This window comes from Eucyclogobius newberryi, unplaced genomic scaffold (assembly GCF_026437365.1).
Source record: "Eucyclogobius newberryi isolate DKJ021-1_F unplaced genomic scaffold, fEucNew1.0.hap1 SCAF_6, whole genome shotgun sequence".
NCBI lineage: Eukaryota > Metazoa > Chordata > Actinopteri > Gobiiformes > Gobiidae > Eucyclogobius > Eucyclogobius newberryi.
Window position 1 is genome coordinate 20,815,192 of NW_027316278.1, and position 18,716 is coordinate 20,833,907.

Below are 18,716 nucleotides of genomic sequence, written 5' to 3' on the forward strand. Positions count from 1 at the left end.
TGTTCAGGGGGTCAAAAATGCCCGAGTTGTGGCAAAATGACCATGAATAATAATAATAAGAAGAAACCAGGCAAGAACAAAGACTCGTCGCATTCCATGGAATGGCTGGAGCCAATTTTTTTATTTAAGGACATAGTTCATCGGAGGAACCAGATGCAATGTTTTAAGTGTATATAGCAGAATATGCTAATTTTCAACACCTGTCCATTTAGAGAGGCCAATTTAGAGTTGCCAATTTGCCTAACACATGCATGTCTTTGGACGGTGGGAGGAAGCCGGAGAGAACCCACGGTAACATGGGGAGGACATGCAGATTCCACCCAGAGAGATCATGTGATGTTGGTCTGGTCTGGGAATCGAACCCATGATCTCCTTCTTGGGAGGCAAGAGCGCTAACCGCCTTTGCCACCGTGCACCCATGATTAATAACTCTAATCTGACTGAATTGTCCCTGTCAAAACATCTTGAAAACTGAAAACCCTGCATTCAGTGCTGTTCATGGAAGGTGTGCTGATTTTATTTTAAGTAAACATTTTTTTACTAAATGGCTGCCTGCCTTGGGGCTGTCAAAGTTATCGTGCATGTGATTGATCACACAGGAGTGACATTGCTCCTTCTCAGTTCATTTTCAACGAACCTGCGCGACAATGTAAAAATATCCTCCAGGTCAGCAACAAGCGAGAGTAGTGCTCACAAAAATCTTGAGCTTGTGCATGTGGACGTGGACACGTTGGACTGCGACACAATCCTGAAAGTTTAAAAGTGTTCAACTTATGTTGCTGTCATCAACGCTGCAGTCAAACAGAGAGCGTTTCTATGACAGAGCAAAGAGGAGGACTCACAATTCACAATTAAAAGGACTAATAGAGAGTTTTTGGATTGCAATCTGAGTCTCATTTCCTCGTGGCATGGACAGCCGAGTAGTCCTCCCACACGACAATAATTCCCTGCATGCAGCTGCACACCTGCAGCCTCGTACTCAGGATAGCAGCACGTTTCCCTGGCTGTGCATGCGTGGTTGATATGCCGGTGTGTGTTTAGCGAGTTCCCTCAGTGTACAGTACAAAAATGATGACATGTTCGAGCTGGCTCACTAGAGACAGAAATGTGCGGAGACAAGAGATGCGATGCAATCCGTCGCGCTAATAAACAAACGCACGTGTAGCAGCGGGGCTGTTACCTCATGCACGAGGTTTGATGGTAGGCGTCCTTTTGGAAACAACAGAAAGGTGGAGCGATGAGTGGGGACTAACAGTCGCTTGTGTTCTCAAATCGGCGAAAAATCCTCTATTATTCCTTTAACATGAATGAAACATACTTGCATGTGTCCAATTATCATATTTCACAAAACTACTACTGGGATCTGCCTAGAAAACAAAGCTTCTGATTTTCCGGTCCAGATTAGATTTTTCTGTCAGTGTGAAGCAGATCGCAGGGGCCTAATTTTTTCACACAAAGAGTGTGAACTATTTTAAAAAAGGTGGACTGGTTAAAAAAGGTCAAATGAGACCATTAACAAAAAGTGAATTCATTAAAACCAACAGTAAAATGTGCTTTAGGATCTTTGTGAGGGCACGCACACTCAAATGGATGACAGAGCCTTCTCATGCAAAAGCTGCACGTGCACCATCACACACTCGCTTCAGACCAGTCAAGTATTTTACATTTTTACATCACTGCTTCTCTGTTCAGATGCCCTCCCTTCTCTGAGCCTCTCCCCCGCTCTCCCCCACTTTAAATCGCCAGGTCTTTAGTTTGTTACACGGAGCAAAACAGCTATATCATTCCTCGCTGGTCAGCGCTTGTCAACATGAAGGTGAATTTATTTTCAAAGTCTTTGTTGCAGCATTTCTAGAGCATTTAGGGATGTGCAGTGCAAATTTCTAGTTGTGAGATTACGCTCCAGTGTTGTACCTACGCATTTAGTAATCTGGAAAAAGGACCAAAACAAACCCTGCAAAAATCATCCACACAGCTTTTGGAACAATTAATGATATAAATTAAACTGCTCACCTCTGAAGTATCTGGTGGACCCAGACAAGACCCCGAGCCGATAACTTCCGTTGTTGGACTTTGTAAGCACCGGTAAAATTGTCTAATTCTTGACACGTTTTTTTTTAGCCAGTGAAGCTGTGCGCGCCTACCATTTTTTGCCGACAGGTAACGCCTATAAAAGGGTGCTCACTTTAGCTCTTGTTCTCTGACCACTGACACCGTTGGCATTTCTGGGTTTATGCTGAGGGTTGGGTTCCCCATCGTTCACAGGTACAAGGTGTGAAAATATGCTTCTATTGGATTCCATCACTTTCTAAACTACTGCGGCTTCTGCCGCGACTCCTTGGGCCTCACCCCTGCATCGTTTTACACTGGCATCACGGCTCTCTTGTGTAAAGGTACTATCTTAGATTTATTTTACCTTTGTCTCTGTCATGAGCCTAATTGTAGCCCCTGTATGTATCTGGTGGCTCGCTAAGTCCAACTGTCAGTCACCTTGTTGTCCACGTTTGGACGTTTCCGCTGTCATATGCAATGCCAGTCTGGCGTAAAGCCTGTGGATGGAGTCGTGGTGCGTCAGTAAAGTGGTACGTGTTGCCCCGTGTAGGAGGGTTACTGTTGCACTAATAATATTGTCTAACTAACATAGGTACATGGAAGATCCTTGGAGCAGCTGCATGGAGCTGTGGCCCTGGAAACTGCTGTCTTATATTCTCTGACTTGTTTTTAGGGCTGCAACAATTAATTGAGTAATTTGAGTAATTTGATTAAAAAAAGCTTTTATTATTTGATTGCCTTAATGATTCATTTAATTTACATTTTTTATTTAAAACATGTGAATTTCTGGTGCGCAGAGAGCAAGGAATGACTTTTGTTTCACACGGAGCTTGTTCCGCTCTGACCTGCAGCCGCTAAAGCACAACAGAGAGAGCGGTGTGTTTTAAACTGATGAGTTTTACTGGAAAGATGAGTTTAGTTGAGTGAAATAGCACTGTGTTTTGAGCTGTAACTGCAGTCATTTCGCAGCATTAGCTCTGTGTGCCGTTCACTTTAGCCTCCGTGTCTTCGCCCTGTCTTTGCAGACTTTCTGTTTCATACATGCTGTCCTCTGCGCTCTTTCACACAACAAAACTATGTTTCCCTGTCACATTCGTGACTTTAAAATCCGCCACTCTCTCTCTCTCTGTATATATATATATATATATATATATATATATGCTTTTAAATGGTATACAAAATGTCGGTGTAATCCCTCATTCGTCCAGGCGTGTTCCATAGTAGAAAAAGCTTCAGTTGTAGTCATCTGGACTCAGTTAGAAAAAAATAGACGTTTCGACTCTCATCCAAGAGTCATTGTCAATAACAGAATTTAGGTCGGGAACTCCGATATTTATCCTATTCTGTGGTAAGACCAGCCCATTGGGTGGAGCCTTCCTGAAGTAGAAAGAGTTGTTTGTTTCAACAGAAACTCCCCCCTTGTATCTACCGAGCTAGCCTATTCAGAAACTTAATGGGCTATTAGAATCCTCTTTGTCTTTGTGAGACCCTGGCTCAACCACCCTGAGTACCTGATTAGCATCTAAATGTCCTGGTCCTGGTCCTCTACCTTTCCAGGGGTTCAGTAACCCATTATAAATAACAGGAAGATTGAATCTTAGCCCTCCATTCCTGTTTAAAGAAGGTCTTTCTTTTTTAACAAAAATAGCTTCCTTGACTCCTCTTTCAAACCATCTTTTCTCCCTGCTTAAAATCTTCACCTCACCGTCTTCAAACGAGTGATTAGAGGCTTCAAGATGGAGATGCACGACGCTCTGAGGTCCTGAACTTGTATTTCTTCTGTGCTGATAAAGCCTCTTGTGTAGAGGCTGTTTTGTCTCACCTATGTAACGTTCTTTACAACTTTCTTCACTGCATTGGACAGAATAAACTACATTGCTCTGTTTTTGAGTCGGCAACTTGTCCTTAGGATGAACCAGTTTTTGTCTTAAAGTGTTTCCTGGTTTAAAATAAACAGGGACTTCGTGTTGTCTAAAATTCTCTGCAGTTTTTCCGACAGGCCAGAGACATAAGGGATAGAAACACCCTTCCTTCTCTGTTCAGTTTCCCTTTTGTCCTGCTTCTTGGTTCTCTTCACTCTGTTGAGAGCCCAAGCGGGGTAACCACAGGCTGAGAGGGCATTTCGGACATGTTTTTCCTCTTTCTTCTTGCCCTCTGAGCTGGTGGGCACACCTTGAGCTCTGTGTTGTAAGGTTCTGATCACACCCAGCTTGTGCTGTAGTGGGTGGTTGGAACCAAAGACAAAGAGGATTCTAATAGCCCATTAAGATTCTGAATAGGCTAGCTCGGTAGATACAAGGGGGGAGTTTCTGTTGAACCAAACAACTCTTTCTACTTCAGGAAGGAATGGGCTGGTCTTACCACAGAAGAGTATAAATATCGGAGTTCCCGACCTAAATTCTGTTATTGACAATGACTCTTGGATGAGAGTCGAAACGTCTATTTTTTTTTCTAACTGAGTCCAGATGACTACAACTGAAGCTTTTTCTACTATGGTATACAAAATGTACAAAATTAATCGATCACTTGATTAATCACTAAAATAATTGATAGCTGCAGCCCTTCTTGTCTTGTTTTACTTCCTAAACGAACTATCTTAATGTGTGGCAGGCTCCATGAGTGCGAATGTGAGCTGAGCTCTATTGAACTGTGAATATAAATAGTTTACAATACGAAAATAAAACTTGTGTGTGAGCACCAAATCGGGTGAAAACTACAACAGAAGGCCCTATTATGGACCTTTAACCCACTAAACCTGTGGTTTGGTCATGCACCTGAAACATGGCCACATATGTTTCACGTTTCTAGACCTAAATTGCAGTTAATTTAAATCATTTATTTAGATTTGTGAAATGAAATAGAATTCAACTAAATAATATTACTCTGCATTATTCAATGTGGAAATTCCACACATTCTTGCTACAGTTCTTTAACTCGCAAACACAAGGAAGCCTTGTCTTTATGCACTGCAAGATAATTGGAATACTGTGCCCTGATGAGAATAATAGGGTCTTCTTTCACTCATTTAAGAATATTAATTAGTGTATACCATTTACTTTCCACAGCAGTGACATGTGAGTCAGTGATGACGTCAACTGGTGTGACAGATGCATGACTCATGTTTATTACTTATGCAATCACTCATTCATTCATTTATTTTGTTCTTGCCGTTGGGGGTCGCGGGTGACTGGAGCCTATCCTAGTGACTTTGGGCCTTAGGCGGGGTACTCCCTGGACAGGGGCCAGCTCGTCGCAGTGTTGTATACAATCACTAATTACTGTAAATCTAGATTGTATTTACACTTTCTAAATGGCGAGATGACATGTACTTTTAAAATAAGCATCAAGTTTATGCTTAGCAAAAATTATACTTAAAATTAGGCACTGAAAATAAATGAAAACAAGAAGGCAAATAAATACATAATTGTATTTGTTGGGGATTTTTTTCTTTGGATCCAGCTGACCTATAGGGCAACCTGTCAAGAGCAGAGGGCAACTGCAGGGAATCCATATCCATATCCTTTAGCTTGGTATGGAATGATTCTGTTGGAGGATTCTGCCTGTTGTACATACAGAAGGAGGGGGACACCTGAGGAATACCGACCAGACGCGGGGAGAACATGTAAATGCCACAGAAAAAAAAGACTCCATCAAACCCAGGAATATACAACCCGTAACCTTTAGCTGTGACACAATACAGCCACACCATGCCACTTATAAAACCCTGAGTTTGAATCCGGTTCTGACAATTATCTGTATGTCCTTCCCTAGTCTCATCCCCGTTTCAAGCTTCACTGGCCTCTCCAATAAAGCCATACAGGCAAAAAATCCTTGAAGAAAATCAATCTTGTATCATTAAGCTGGTTGAGCTTTACCCTCATCTCAAAGACATTTGAGTCAGCAACGACCTTCATAGACAGTCCAGGTAAACTGCATCAAAGAGAACAGCTATTTAAGTGATAAGACAACTTGTTCGGGGAAAATTATATTAGGTCATAATAACCAATAAAAAGAGTATTTATAAATTGAAAGTTTAATCAAACCAGGAATAGAACCATTGTATTTTTGGAGAGTTTTATCATTAGAGCTTCCGTGATATATATAAAACAATAAAAACAATGTCTCAAACTTTTAAAAACACTTTCAGGATTTAGGTCGGCAGGACAACTGAAAAAGATAATAGATGGTAAAGTGGACTATTTGGAGCACTGATTATTTGGACTTAATTATACGCTGATCATGAAGGTTTCAGAGTGCTGTCAGATCTGCTACACCAAGGCAGACCAGGCATAACCCCCGCGCATATTTGTCCATTAATCCTTGTGTTGCTCATCTAAGTTATTATGGTAATATTTAATTGTGCTGCTAAATTATTATTACTCTTGTGTGTTAGATTGTACATGTTATCATGGAGCCCTTTAATTAGAGTGTCAATGAAAGGGGCTGTACCTGGACGGCGTGTGGCGTTAAAAGTAGGTCAGCCACGCCTATTCATGTGTGTTGAGTGTGGCCCAAGTGTGTTGTGGGTGTTGTAACGCTGCGTGTCTCAAACGTGTATTCTGAACCGTGGATTTAATAAAAGTTGCAAAACGGAATGTATCGTCGTGTCATTCGAGGGTGCAACACTTGCAGGAATTTACTGCACTGAAAACTCCTTGAGCTGTGGGACTAGTTCCACTCTGTGCAAACAATGATTAATACAGTGGGACTCCATTTGTGCCATTTGTCATATTGTCACGTCGCACTAGAGGATTCAAAAACCTTAATTGATTTAATTACCCAATACAATTCTGTCATTGTGTTTGAGATGATTAATTGTATTATGCAGGACTAAAACAGATGTGACTGTATTGTTTCCTTGGAGGAATAGTAGTAGTAATAATAATAGAAGGTTGACTTGTGTAATTAGTACATGCAAGTAAAACAAATCTTAATAAATCATCCAAATAAATTCATCCAAACTGTCCTCCAATCTCAGCAGCACATCTCTATTTTCCTGTTGTATTAATCACTGACATCCAATGGTCAATAACAGATAACTCAATAATCAAAGCAAAAGAAATCTGATAACCCAAAATAAGGGTGCAGTTCTTCATGGGAAGCCCTTTTCTTTTAATCTTTGTCTCTGCTACATCACTTTGACTTTTAATGTATTTTAAAATATTTTTTGTGGCCCGAATGCTTTATTGACAAGAAAGAGAAGAGGTAAATGGGGGATGAGAGAGAAGGGAGGACATGCAGTAAATTGTTAGAGTCAGAAATCAAACTCACGGCCAGCTGCACTTGGAGCCTGGCGTACGTGTGCTGTGTCTTAACCACTCGGCCACCGGGCAGAACGACTTTTAATGTATTTTTTATGCTCAAGTGTGAACAAATCAGCTGTCTACATTCTTTTTCTATAATCTGACTACTACGATAATTAGAAAATGATCTGACTTTTGGTGTATACACTAATGTCCCACTGAACTAAGACCTTTTTTTGTCCTGCAACATTCATGGCATGACAGCTGACAGGATGAAGATGACAGGATGAAGATGACAGGATGACAGGATGAAGATGACAGGATGACAGGATGAAGATGACAGGATGACAGGATGAAGATGACAGGATGAAGATGACAGGATGAAGATGACAGGATGACAGGATGAAGATGACAGGATGAAGATGACAGGATGAAGATGACAGGATGACAGGATGAAGATGACAAGATGAAGATGACAGGATGACAGGATGAAGATGACAGGATGAAGATGACAGGATGACAGGATGAAGATGACAGGATGACAGGATGAAGATGACAGGATGACAGGATGAAGATGACAGGATGAAGATGACAGGATGAAGATGACAGGATGACAGGATGAAGATGACAGGATGAAGATGACAGGATGAAGATGACAGGATGACAGGATGAAGATGACAGGATGAAGATGACAGGATGACAGGATGAAGATGACAGGATGAAGATGACAGGATGAAGATGACAGGATGACAGGATGAAGATGACAGGATGAAGATGACAGGATGACAGGATGAAGATGACAGGATGAAGATGACAGGATGAAGATGATTACACAACCTGCTTTGTGAAAGGGATTTTTCCCCCCAACACACTATTGTGATTGAACTCATCACACGGAAATTCGTATTCAGTCAAGTATGAATTCATAGGGGGCATGTGTATAGTGAATAAACCGATGAACCATTCAAGACTAAAGAATCAATAGAATGTTAATGTGTACTGTACATGATTGAATGTGAGCCCCGGACCAGCAATGCTAATCCTCAAAGTTCAGATGAATTGTTGCTCAAGTGGTGACTTAATCAATGGCGTAGATAAAAAGTAAAGGAAATCCCATTGAACTCGTTTAACCATTTTCATTATGGTCATACTCTACGTACTCCACGTATGTATCATATATACTTCCACTGGGGCCAACTCTTAGTAAGTTCCCACAAGCTCTTTCAGATAATCCTAAACCTTTTGATATAGTTCAAATATTTATTAAGTTTCACACCCTAGCAATTATCTGTGCTCAACAAATGCAATATATAATCTCCTCCTTGCTGTGCTTCTCTGTATGAGTTCTCTGACCAGACTGCTGTGGTGCAAGAGTTAGAGAGTGCTTGCTTTTGCTGCAGAATAATGTTTCAGATGTCTTTATTTTTAATTCTCATCATGCATCAAGAAATTCCCAGAACAGCCCCCATTGGAGATTTGCTCCAGCTCTCTCTGTAATCACCATTGACACCAGCAGCTGCCTCTGGAGCGCATGGGACTGGCACATGTCAGTGTGTATCCAGAGACGTTCACATACGCCGCCCGATGAGTCTAATTATACACACTAACAGATATCAGTTTCTGTGCTGACGTCTTCACTAGAGGTGGCAATGGGGAGGAGGAGGCATAGCATTCAATTCTACACCCCTGAGTCTACACCCTATGAGTCTACACCCCTGAGTCTACACCCTATGAGTCTACACCCCTGAGTCTACACCCCTGAGTCTACACCCCTGAGTCTACACCCCTGAGTCTACACCCCTATGAGTCTACACCCCTGAGTCTACACCCCTGAGTCTACACCCCTGAGTCTACACCCCTGAGTCTACACCCCTATGAGTCTACACCCTATGAGTCTACACCCCTATGAGTCTACACCCCTGAGTCTACACCCCTGAGTCTACACCCCTGAGTCTACACCCCTATGAGTCTACACCCTATGAGTCTACACCCCTGAGTCTACACCCCTGAGTCTACACCCCTGAGTCTACACCCCTATGAGTCTACACCCTATGAGTCTACACCCCTAGGAGTCTACACCCCTGAGTCTACACCCCTGAGTCTACACCATATGAGTCTACACCCCTATGAGTCTACACCCCTAGGAGTCTACACCCCTGAGTCTACACCCCTGAGTCTACACCCCTGAGTCTACACCATATGAGTCTACACCCCTATGAGTCTACACCCCAAAGAGTCTACACCCCTGAGTCTACACCATATGAGTCTACACCCCTATGAGTCTACACCCCTATGAGTCTACACCCATAGGGGTGTATCCTTATAATTTATTATTATAAATTATTTCTGTTTTTTAATATTTTATATTATATGTAACAATGGAAATGTAACAATGGAAATGTACTGGGTGTCTTGGTTAAAACATGCCACATGGATAAAATTAGCTAAAATCCTGTGGGAACCAAGATGACATAGAAAGTGAGCAAGATAGCGAGACTCTGTTACAGCCAATCAGATTCAATTAGCACTCGATATCTCTTTATCTTTGATCAAGTGTACAAGTGTTACCATAAATGTAATTAAATGTTTCATTGGATGGCTAACTGTTTATGGCTAACTGTATTTTATTGGTTGTTAGGGTGAACCTGCTAAAACTCAAATGAACATTCTGATGCAGGGTCTCAATGTCTCAACTCCGGACAGACGAAAGACAGAATCCCAGCTCCAGTGAGGTGGGATTTACTGGAGCAAAGCTGACTGTCCAGAGGAGAGTGACAAGATCAATTAATTATTGAATTTAAATAATATTCAATAATACTTTGGAAGAGCTCTAATGTTCCCTTGCCACAGTCACAGGTGAAATTCTCATCTAGAGTAAAGTGGGTGAGATTCCCTGTCTTAAACCAACATACCTGGGTGAAGAATCAGTGTAAAATGGTCCTGGGTATTTCTGGTATGCCTGCTTAAAGTGTATGTTTTTAAATGATCCACACCCACCTCATTATTGGTGATCGCTGGACTTGGTTACAGCTGGACAGAGGGCAGTGACTCCTGATTTGTTGAAAAACCTTACTAACGATAAGAGGCTGGAACAATACGGCTGCCAAAATTCCTAAATTGTCATGTACTGAAGATACTTACTGATGATATTTTTTCAAAGAAAATTCTAAATGAACTTGGGCACATTAGCTTTTGTGAAATGATTACCAAATCATTACCAATCAAAAAAACAAAACAAATAATAGACAATTCATGTCTCATTGGCCCAACCAGACTTCTAAAATGGGTCGATGTTGGCACCTAGATTATAAATCCAATATTCACTAAGTTGCAAAACACTTTTGAATTAGGACAACCGCAGCTACAAAATAATTACAGCTCCTTGGTCTAATCACTGACGAATACCATTGTAAGTGGCAAAAAAGGAGGAGATTCTGTTTAACAGTGTTAATTTCATCAAGTACAATATTTTGTGATAATTGAATACTGCAACTATAAATTTGATGTAAGTTTAATGAAGAGCAAAGAACTTGTAACAAACATTTTGGTTCCACAACAGCTTTAACATTATTATGGTTTCACTTTACAAAAGTCGGAACGTGTCCTGTCAAGGAGCTGGGCCCAATGTTCTGGACTGATGGAGAACCTGCTTCTGTTTCTTCCTGTGGGTGTAAGGGAGCTCAAGCTCAGGATGGAGAGTTCATTAGGTTAGGTGAGTTCCATTATGTCCAACTTATGTGAGTATTATTAATTATAATTAGTTTTATTTGGTCAGTGCGTGTTCAGCATTCTTGTACTCAGGAGGGAAGGTGGGTGAAATGTGCAACAACAGTGTGCACAACCCCCCACTGGTCTCCCTTCCAGATACTAATCAGGTCCATCCCTGCTTAGCTTCTTAGAGCTGACAAGATTGGGCATTGACAAATTGACATGGCCAGAGTAAATCAGCAGTGTTCAGATGGTAATTATCTTACTTTCAGTAGTTAGAACAGATCTTAAATTACATGTCCGTATACGGTAATCTTTAAACTATAAAATGATACTAACAAATACATTTTTTGCATTCTCAAAATGGTTCATTGATAGCCTTTCATCATAGATAATTTCTTTGGCCATTTTAGATGCCCCCCCCCCTTCAGCTATTGATTAGCAAGTAGATGATAGAAAATATACTGGTTATGATACCTTTAATTGTTAACTGTATATGATAACACCCCCCACCACCACCTGCCCGCCCTATGCCCCTGCTGGTTGAAGACCCTGATGTAAGCAAAGACTTCAAAAGTCTCTCTGTTGCCATTTTAATATGTCAGACAAGACATGAGGCTGACAGCGTCTGCGGCACATGTACAGTAGTCTTACGTCACGTTTCTGTAGTAATGCCAAAAGCAGCCACCCAAGTGCAAAGTAGTTTATAGTGTGTCAGCTCTGAGGATAAGCTCTCATCAGTCATGCACAGCTACAGGCTCAATGCCAGTGCGAGGACTTCTGCCATGGCAAAGACTCACAAGAGCGGCCCTGCGATCACACCACTGAGCAGCAATGATGCAAAGTTAAAAAGGTGCCTTTGTTCTTTCTATACATACGCCAACATATTAGCAGCCCTGACATTGCTGTGCAATGTTAATTATTTCTATAACTATTTTGTATTCATTCACCACCAAACATTGTCCCTTCCAGTGTTCAAGACAAAAATATTCCACATCCAGTTTTACATGTATTAATCGTTTCATATGAACCACTATTAGCCTTGTTGACCATTTCTTGCCCCGCGCTGTCTGTGCTCCAGGATTAAAGGCAGCTTGTTCTCATCACATTTCTCCAGACAGCTCAGAGTCTCCTCACACCAGCGCTCCCCTCTTATACTGCACAGGGACGGATTTTAATATTTTCTGCTTCTAAAAATGAGGACCTATAGTGAGCAGAGATTAGTGTGGTGTTTTGATGTGAATGTTGGAAACATAGCCATTTTTTGCTTTCACCATTTCCCCACAAAATATTGAATGCAACACACTGCACAGTTATACTCTGTCTCCCTGTAGAAAATCCATCAGTTGCAACTACACTGTGGACAGGATGAGTGGTTGCCTTTGAAGGAAAGATGAATATGGCCAAGTGCAGACATATCCTGGAAGAAAAACCCCTTCCAACAAGACAATAACCCTGAGCACACAACTAAAATAACAAAGCAGTGGCTTTGGAAAAACTCTGTGACTGTTCTTGACTGGCCCAGCCTGAGCCCTGACCTAAACCCAATTGAACATCTCTGGGGAGACCTGAACGTTTCTGTTACCAACGTTCACCATCCAATCTGACGGAACTGGAGAGGATCTGCAAGGAAGACTGGCAGAGAATCCCAAAATCTAGGTATGAAAAACTTGCATCATCCCAAGAAGACTCAAAAGGGTGCTTCTACTCAAGGGTCTGAATAATGACCATGTGAGATTTCAGTTTTTCTTTTTTAATAAATTTGTTAACATTTCTACATATCTGTTTTTTCAAGATGGGGTGCTGAGTGTCCATTAGTGAGAAATAAAATTCACTTTTAGAGTTAATAAACAGAAATAACAGAAAAAATAGAATGTTGCTGCATTTATTTAACGCAAGACAATGGATCCAATTATAGTTTCAGCTTTCACAGACTATATATCTGATATGATTTAGATGGATAGCTGTAATTCACCTGGAGCATTATGTCAATTGGCTTTTCTCATATTAGGTTGTTGTTCCCAAGATAATGTTCAGAGCACACATTTGCATTTGTATAAAATATGCACCTGGTCTGTGTTAACAAAATTGTGTTAGGTCTGTACACAGTACGTGCTAATTATCCATGGTGTTCTAAACAAATCTAACTAGTAACTTCCAGGCATACTCCTCACTGAAAACAGGTTACATTCTTTATTATCAGACACTGTGATTTGTCGGTTTCAATTATTATTATTTTTTTTTTTTTTAACATTTTGTCCAGTACATTTTATTGCTTGAATTCTCATACTTTCAAGATGCGTAGAATGAGGGAATGGAGAGGAATTGTTTTTGACAGATGTATTGTAGATAATAATATTTATATATTTCACTTTTTCCACCGATTGGCCTGAGAAGATTAAGGAAGAATTTGAATCTACCACGTCTTCCCCAAATACCTTTCCAATTTGGGTTGGCTTTGCTGTTCATATAGTAGGAGAATGTGTTTAATTTGGGCTGTGTAGTAATAAAGGCACAGCTTTTGCAGACCAAAACCACCCACACATAATTAATGCAACAGCCAATGACTGCTGACTAAAATATAAAGAGTATATTTCCAGCTGTAACAATTTTCAAAGACAAAACAGGCATAATTATTTATGTCATTTATTACTATGTGCTCCCCATAACAACAAACAGCATCAGTAGTGCACACTTGGATCGAGACAAAAACAATGGAAAGCATGAGAGTATCTGCTGTCACAATACACAGGCAGCAGCACAGGGATGATACAGTACAAAGACGGGCCACGCAGAACGTCTGTCTGAGGCTCAGGGATTGTCAATGACCTAGAACTATAACCTACGTCTCCTAACTAGCTCTGCGTAGCATTAGCAGCAGTGCGGTTTAGGCAGCGTGGAAAGAAAGTAGGAAGGAAATACTGACAACTACAGACACCATAAAAACATGTTATGGACTCACTTGTAATTCTAGCTCTGATTTATTGGTTATTATATAAAATTGGTTTGGTCATGAAAGTAACCTGTCGACTACAAAACAGCTGTAAAAAAACAGCTTTCTTACAAAAAGTTAAACATCTCAAAATTGAGCTTGTATATTTACATCTAATTGTTTGCTAAAACAATGTTATTGCTATAAAGCAGAAATCCATGTTTAATTGAGGTGAAACAGAACTTGACTCATGGTTAAAAGCTTATTGCCCAACTGGTACTGAACACACTGAGGAACAAAGCATAGCCGTACTTTCAATAAATATATGCACTATACATTGGCTATATACAGGCATTATTATACATTGGCACACCAGAGTGAGAATGAGGACAAAAAAAATGTTTTTTTTTCTACTGCAGTCATGCATGGTGGTTGAGAAAATAAATAATGTTTACTCTCCAAAATGTCCCTCACCTTTAAAGAAGCTATTTCAAAATAATCTGAAAAACAAATAAAAACACTCATACATAGTACAAGTCCAGCTTTGGTGCTTTCAGTACGGCTTTTGTAGCGGCACACGTGAAATGAGGCAGACAGAAGGAGGCAGAAGGTAAAGCGTCATGAGAGAGAAAATCAGTTCTATTTGCACCAAAGCCAAATGACCTTTGTGTGATGCACAAAACTGCCTTGGTGATTATTTTATGTTTTTTTTTCACTTTGGTCGAATACATAAATGTTAGTTTTCTAAGCTTGATGTGTTTGTAAACCACTGAAAAGAAAATTGTAGTCCACTAGTTAAAAAAAAGAAAGAAATCTGGGCAATCTAGATTATTTGTACATCTCAATTTCTTTTAGTCCAGTCAGGGTTGCCGAAACTTTTTTCAAGGGCCAGATATTGAAACATAGACCATGCTTGAATCCACAGACCATTGTTCAATACATCAATTCTTTTTTTTACAAGTTACTTTTATCTGAGGGTTTAAAGTGGCACAACATCTTAATTCTGTTTCTGAACCTTAAAACAGGTTTGCCAACTCACAAGGAAGTGAGTAAATTAAAGTAAGAATAAATGTATCTCATTGATTCAGTAAGATTTATTTTCAGTTTAATTCTGTTCTTTGTGTGTCATCACTGTAATCTGAAAGTAAATCATATTTGGTAACATTTCAATTGTGATTGGCTCGTACAAAGCTTGTGCAGTAATGACAGTATCAGATGGTTTGATTGATCTAACTTATCCCATATATATATGCATTATCATATCATTCATTTACACACATTCTAAATCTGCCATCTGCGGCATAAATGCACCTATTGAGAGTTCATGTTGGGCACAACCTCTTCACACTGCGCCAAAAGCCCTGAGCCAATCACACCAGCTCCCACTATAGAGACAGTTAGTTTGTGATCAGGATACAATAATTCAAGCTTTTCATATGGAATAAATTACTTTGACATGTTTTGTGCTATAACAAAGGAAAGATATACATATTTCCCATCTGACATAAATGAAAATTCCCTTTGGACCGTTTACCCTATGTGTATTACCGTATACACCAGTAAGTGAATAAATATGTGTGTTTCCATTCAAATGCTGTGGAGTGGAGACATACAGTCAAACGTCAAGGGTTAAACAAAGTGAACCAGCACTTTTCTCTTGCTCTGTGTTTGCATGCTGTGTTACATGTGGCGGCAGAATGCTGGGGATGAAGCTGGATTTTCTAGTGTACACCAAAGTCCTCCAGGGTCAAGTGTCACTTTCATCTTTCCACTTGAGAATAAGCCGTTGGCCATTGACCGGAGCGAGTGGAGTTAAGGCGCGGAGCTGGATGTCCATGGGGAGGGGCTGCAGCGGGGCGTAGCTGTCGTGGAAGCCTCCTCGGAGCAGTGGCGTTTTTTGACACGCCCCTCTTGAGCGGGGCAGAGGTTGTTCGCGGTTTGGTTACGCTGCGTGGTGTGCTTGATGCTCTGCCTGCTGTTCTTGACGCTCTGCTTGACGGAGTTGATGCTCTGCCTGGTGGGCTTGCTACTTTGCCTGATTGGCTTGATGCTCTGTTAGATCCTTGTTTACCACCCCGAGAGCTGTTTGCGGCCGAGGCTGTGAGTGTTTCCAGGAGCTGGGAGGCTGATCCGAAGCGCACAAGCTCCTCTGTCTCTGCCGCCTCAGAGAACAAAGATACTGCGCCGCTGCGCCGGCTGCACGACTCACAGCACAGTTTGTTATAGCCAGGAATAGAGCAATAGCGTGCTAAGACCTCCATTTGACAAAATATGGATTTGTCTCCGTTACATGGCTCATCTGAAAGTCAAATTTGTACATACAATAGAGTCATACATTTTTGTGAATTAATGGTAACAGTTATGAATGGTCTGTTGCTGCATTTTCATACAAAATAGGGATAAATGTGTAATAATTGCAATAAATACTACAGAAATGATGGTTTATAGAGATCAGGATTGTGGTATCACATCTGAGCTAATGGCAGGGTTGGGTCTGATTAGTACTTGAGACCACTGGAAAACCCAGGTGTCACAATGGAGTCATTGTGTCCGTAGGCAAGACAGTTGCATAGTATGAATGATGTGAGTGATTTTTGTTTGGAGGGGTGTAGACTGATCTCACTTCTGTCCGTGTACCCCACGGCAGCTGTGGCTATATTCATGAATAATGCATGAAAGTGTCAAGTGATTTTAAGTGACTGGAAAAGGACTATATTGTACCAATACATTATTTATTATGCTTTTCACCAATAGTGACTGAAGGACTGTCACTATCTACAGCTCTTGTGTTCACTTTTTAACATCATTTTTGCTAATGTTGGCTCCAATTGAGTTGCTGCATGCTTGCCACAAAGCTGATCTCTATTGTAATACATTGTCATCATGTTGTGTTTAGTTCTAGAATTTGATGATGCCACATGCTACTTCTGGTCACCATTTTGAGGACAATGATGTGATGTATTGTATACTATAGAATGTGATTAGTTCATGGCGTTGCGAGTGTGAGGAGCTCACCGTGGCAGGGCCTGGGTCTACACTGCCGTACAGTTTCTGGTTTGTCTCCTGAACACTGCTCTCCAATACGACAAGTGACCAGACGCCTCTCCCAGCCCTCGCCACACGTCACAGAGCACTGTAATGGAACCGACAAGAGAATGCTTTACGAGTCCATACTATAGACGCATCACATGTTCTAGAATGCTTCAATTTTACAAATCTCAAGTCTACAAATTTGCCTTGTCACCACATACGCATTGGAACCCAAACTGGGACTACACCTTGGACCAGGACCAAAGAATGTGTGATTGTAGCCTGTATATTTGAATAACATTTTACATTGGTAATTGTTTCTTGACATAGTTTTTGTTTCAGGTGGATTGGCTCACAGATGTTGTAACCATAAACACGCTCACCAGCCTTCTACCCTCATTAAATGCTCTTTTTTATGACCATGAAAATCAATGGAGATAATATAGGATTAAAGAAGAGCAATGTTCAAGCATCTAACATGATACATTTAGAGAACTAACAAAACAACATCCAATTAGATGTTCAATTGGCTCGGGTTCACAGCTAGATGTCAGATTTATTGGATTGTTTGAAGGTTGCCAGATCTTTCTTAAGTAAGATGTATGCTGGATGCTGATTCAAATGAATAAGACGGACACCATTTTACATTGGGTTATTTCAAATGGGGACAGACATGCATCAATAATATTGTGTGCATGTTATGTATTTGATGTTATGTTTTAGTTTTAGATTTTAATTATTCCATTTAAAGGTGCACTGCGTAACCTTTCTAGTGGAGGGTACGCTACCTGCTCGTACCTATGAAGATGTTTTTGATTGGCATGGAATGTTTGACAGTATAGCGTTAATCATATCTATGTAGTATTTCATTGTTTTCTCCATAGATCTGGGCTGGTAACTTCATCTGGTGGTGCCACAAAGCAAATACATCTCCATGGAGAAAGGAATGTGGTGGGAAAACCATCAGAAAAGTGACACGGTGCACCTTTAATGAAGTAATGAAGTAATATTAATGCATCAACCATTTATAAATCTGCATAAACCAAGCTAACATACTCTTTGTGCTAGCTAACATGTATGAATAGGGTCATGTAAAGAAGAACATTAGGCATAAAATCCCTATTAAATACATTTTTAAAATCAATGACATGATATTACATTATTATTGATCCTACAGAATGGAACTGGTTCCTGCCCAAAGTATTTAAAGTGTGGCTCATCAGTTGGAGAACATCTGTGGTGATCACTCTGAGTGTCAGTACAGAATGAACTAAGCAAATAAACAAATTATGAAATTATTTTCTTAAGTGTTCTGTATAATTAGTAAGTACTGAGTATAGCTAAGAGCTGTTTTAATGAATTATTGGTCTATGCAAAGGTTACTTCATAGTATGGTCAAATCCTGCTTACATGAAATTAACTACTGCAAAGTTGTCAAAATATGCTTCAGAAAGTCACAAAAAGCAAAATATTAGAACTTTAAGCTGTCAAACTTGACGTCTTTCTCTCTCTTACAAAAGTTGTCATGTGCACTGACCTCAGACCAGCCCCCTGTTCTCCACAGGGATGGGCAGGGGCTGCGGCTGCAGGCACGGCGGCTCTCTGGCTTCTCTCCGCTGCAGTACTTGGTGTGGATTGAGCGGTTGGTGCCCTCGGGGAGATACTGCACACAGCGCACTGTCCGTATCTGAAAGCCCAGGCTTCCACACGTTTTGGTACAGTGCTCCCACTCGTCTGAATTCCATCTGCAC

The 18,716-nt window shown here is 40.6% G+C and overlaps 1 protein-coding gene across 1 annotated transcript in view; it reads right to left on the reverse strand.

Moving 5' to 3' along the window:
* Nucleotides 1-15,268: 15,268 nt before the first annotated feature.
* Nucleotides 15,269-18,716, reverse strand: part of adamts3 (ADAM metallopeptidase with thrombospondin type 1 motif, 3) — a 117,749-nt gene continuing 114,301 nt past the window's right edge. Inside the window, exons 20-22 of the mRNA XM_072433876.1 lie at nucleotides 18,503-18,710; nucleotides 16,951-17,068; nucleotides 15,269-16,234 (exon numbers count right to left, since the gene is read on the reverse strand). Coding sequence (XP_072289977.1) covers nucleotides 15,696-16,234; nucleotides 16,951-17,068; nucleotides 18,503-18,710 — 865 coding nt within the window. The 3' untranslated portion in view covers nucleotides 15,269-15,695. The remainder of the gene's footprint in view (nucleotides 16,235-16,950; nucleotides 17,069-18,502; nucleotides 18,711-18,716) is intronic.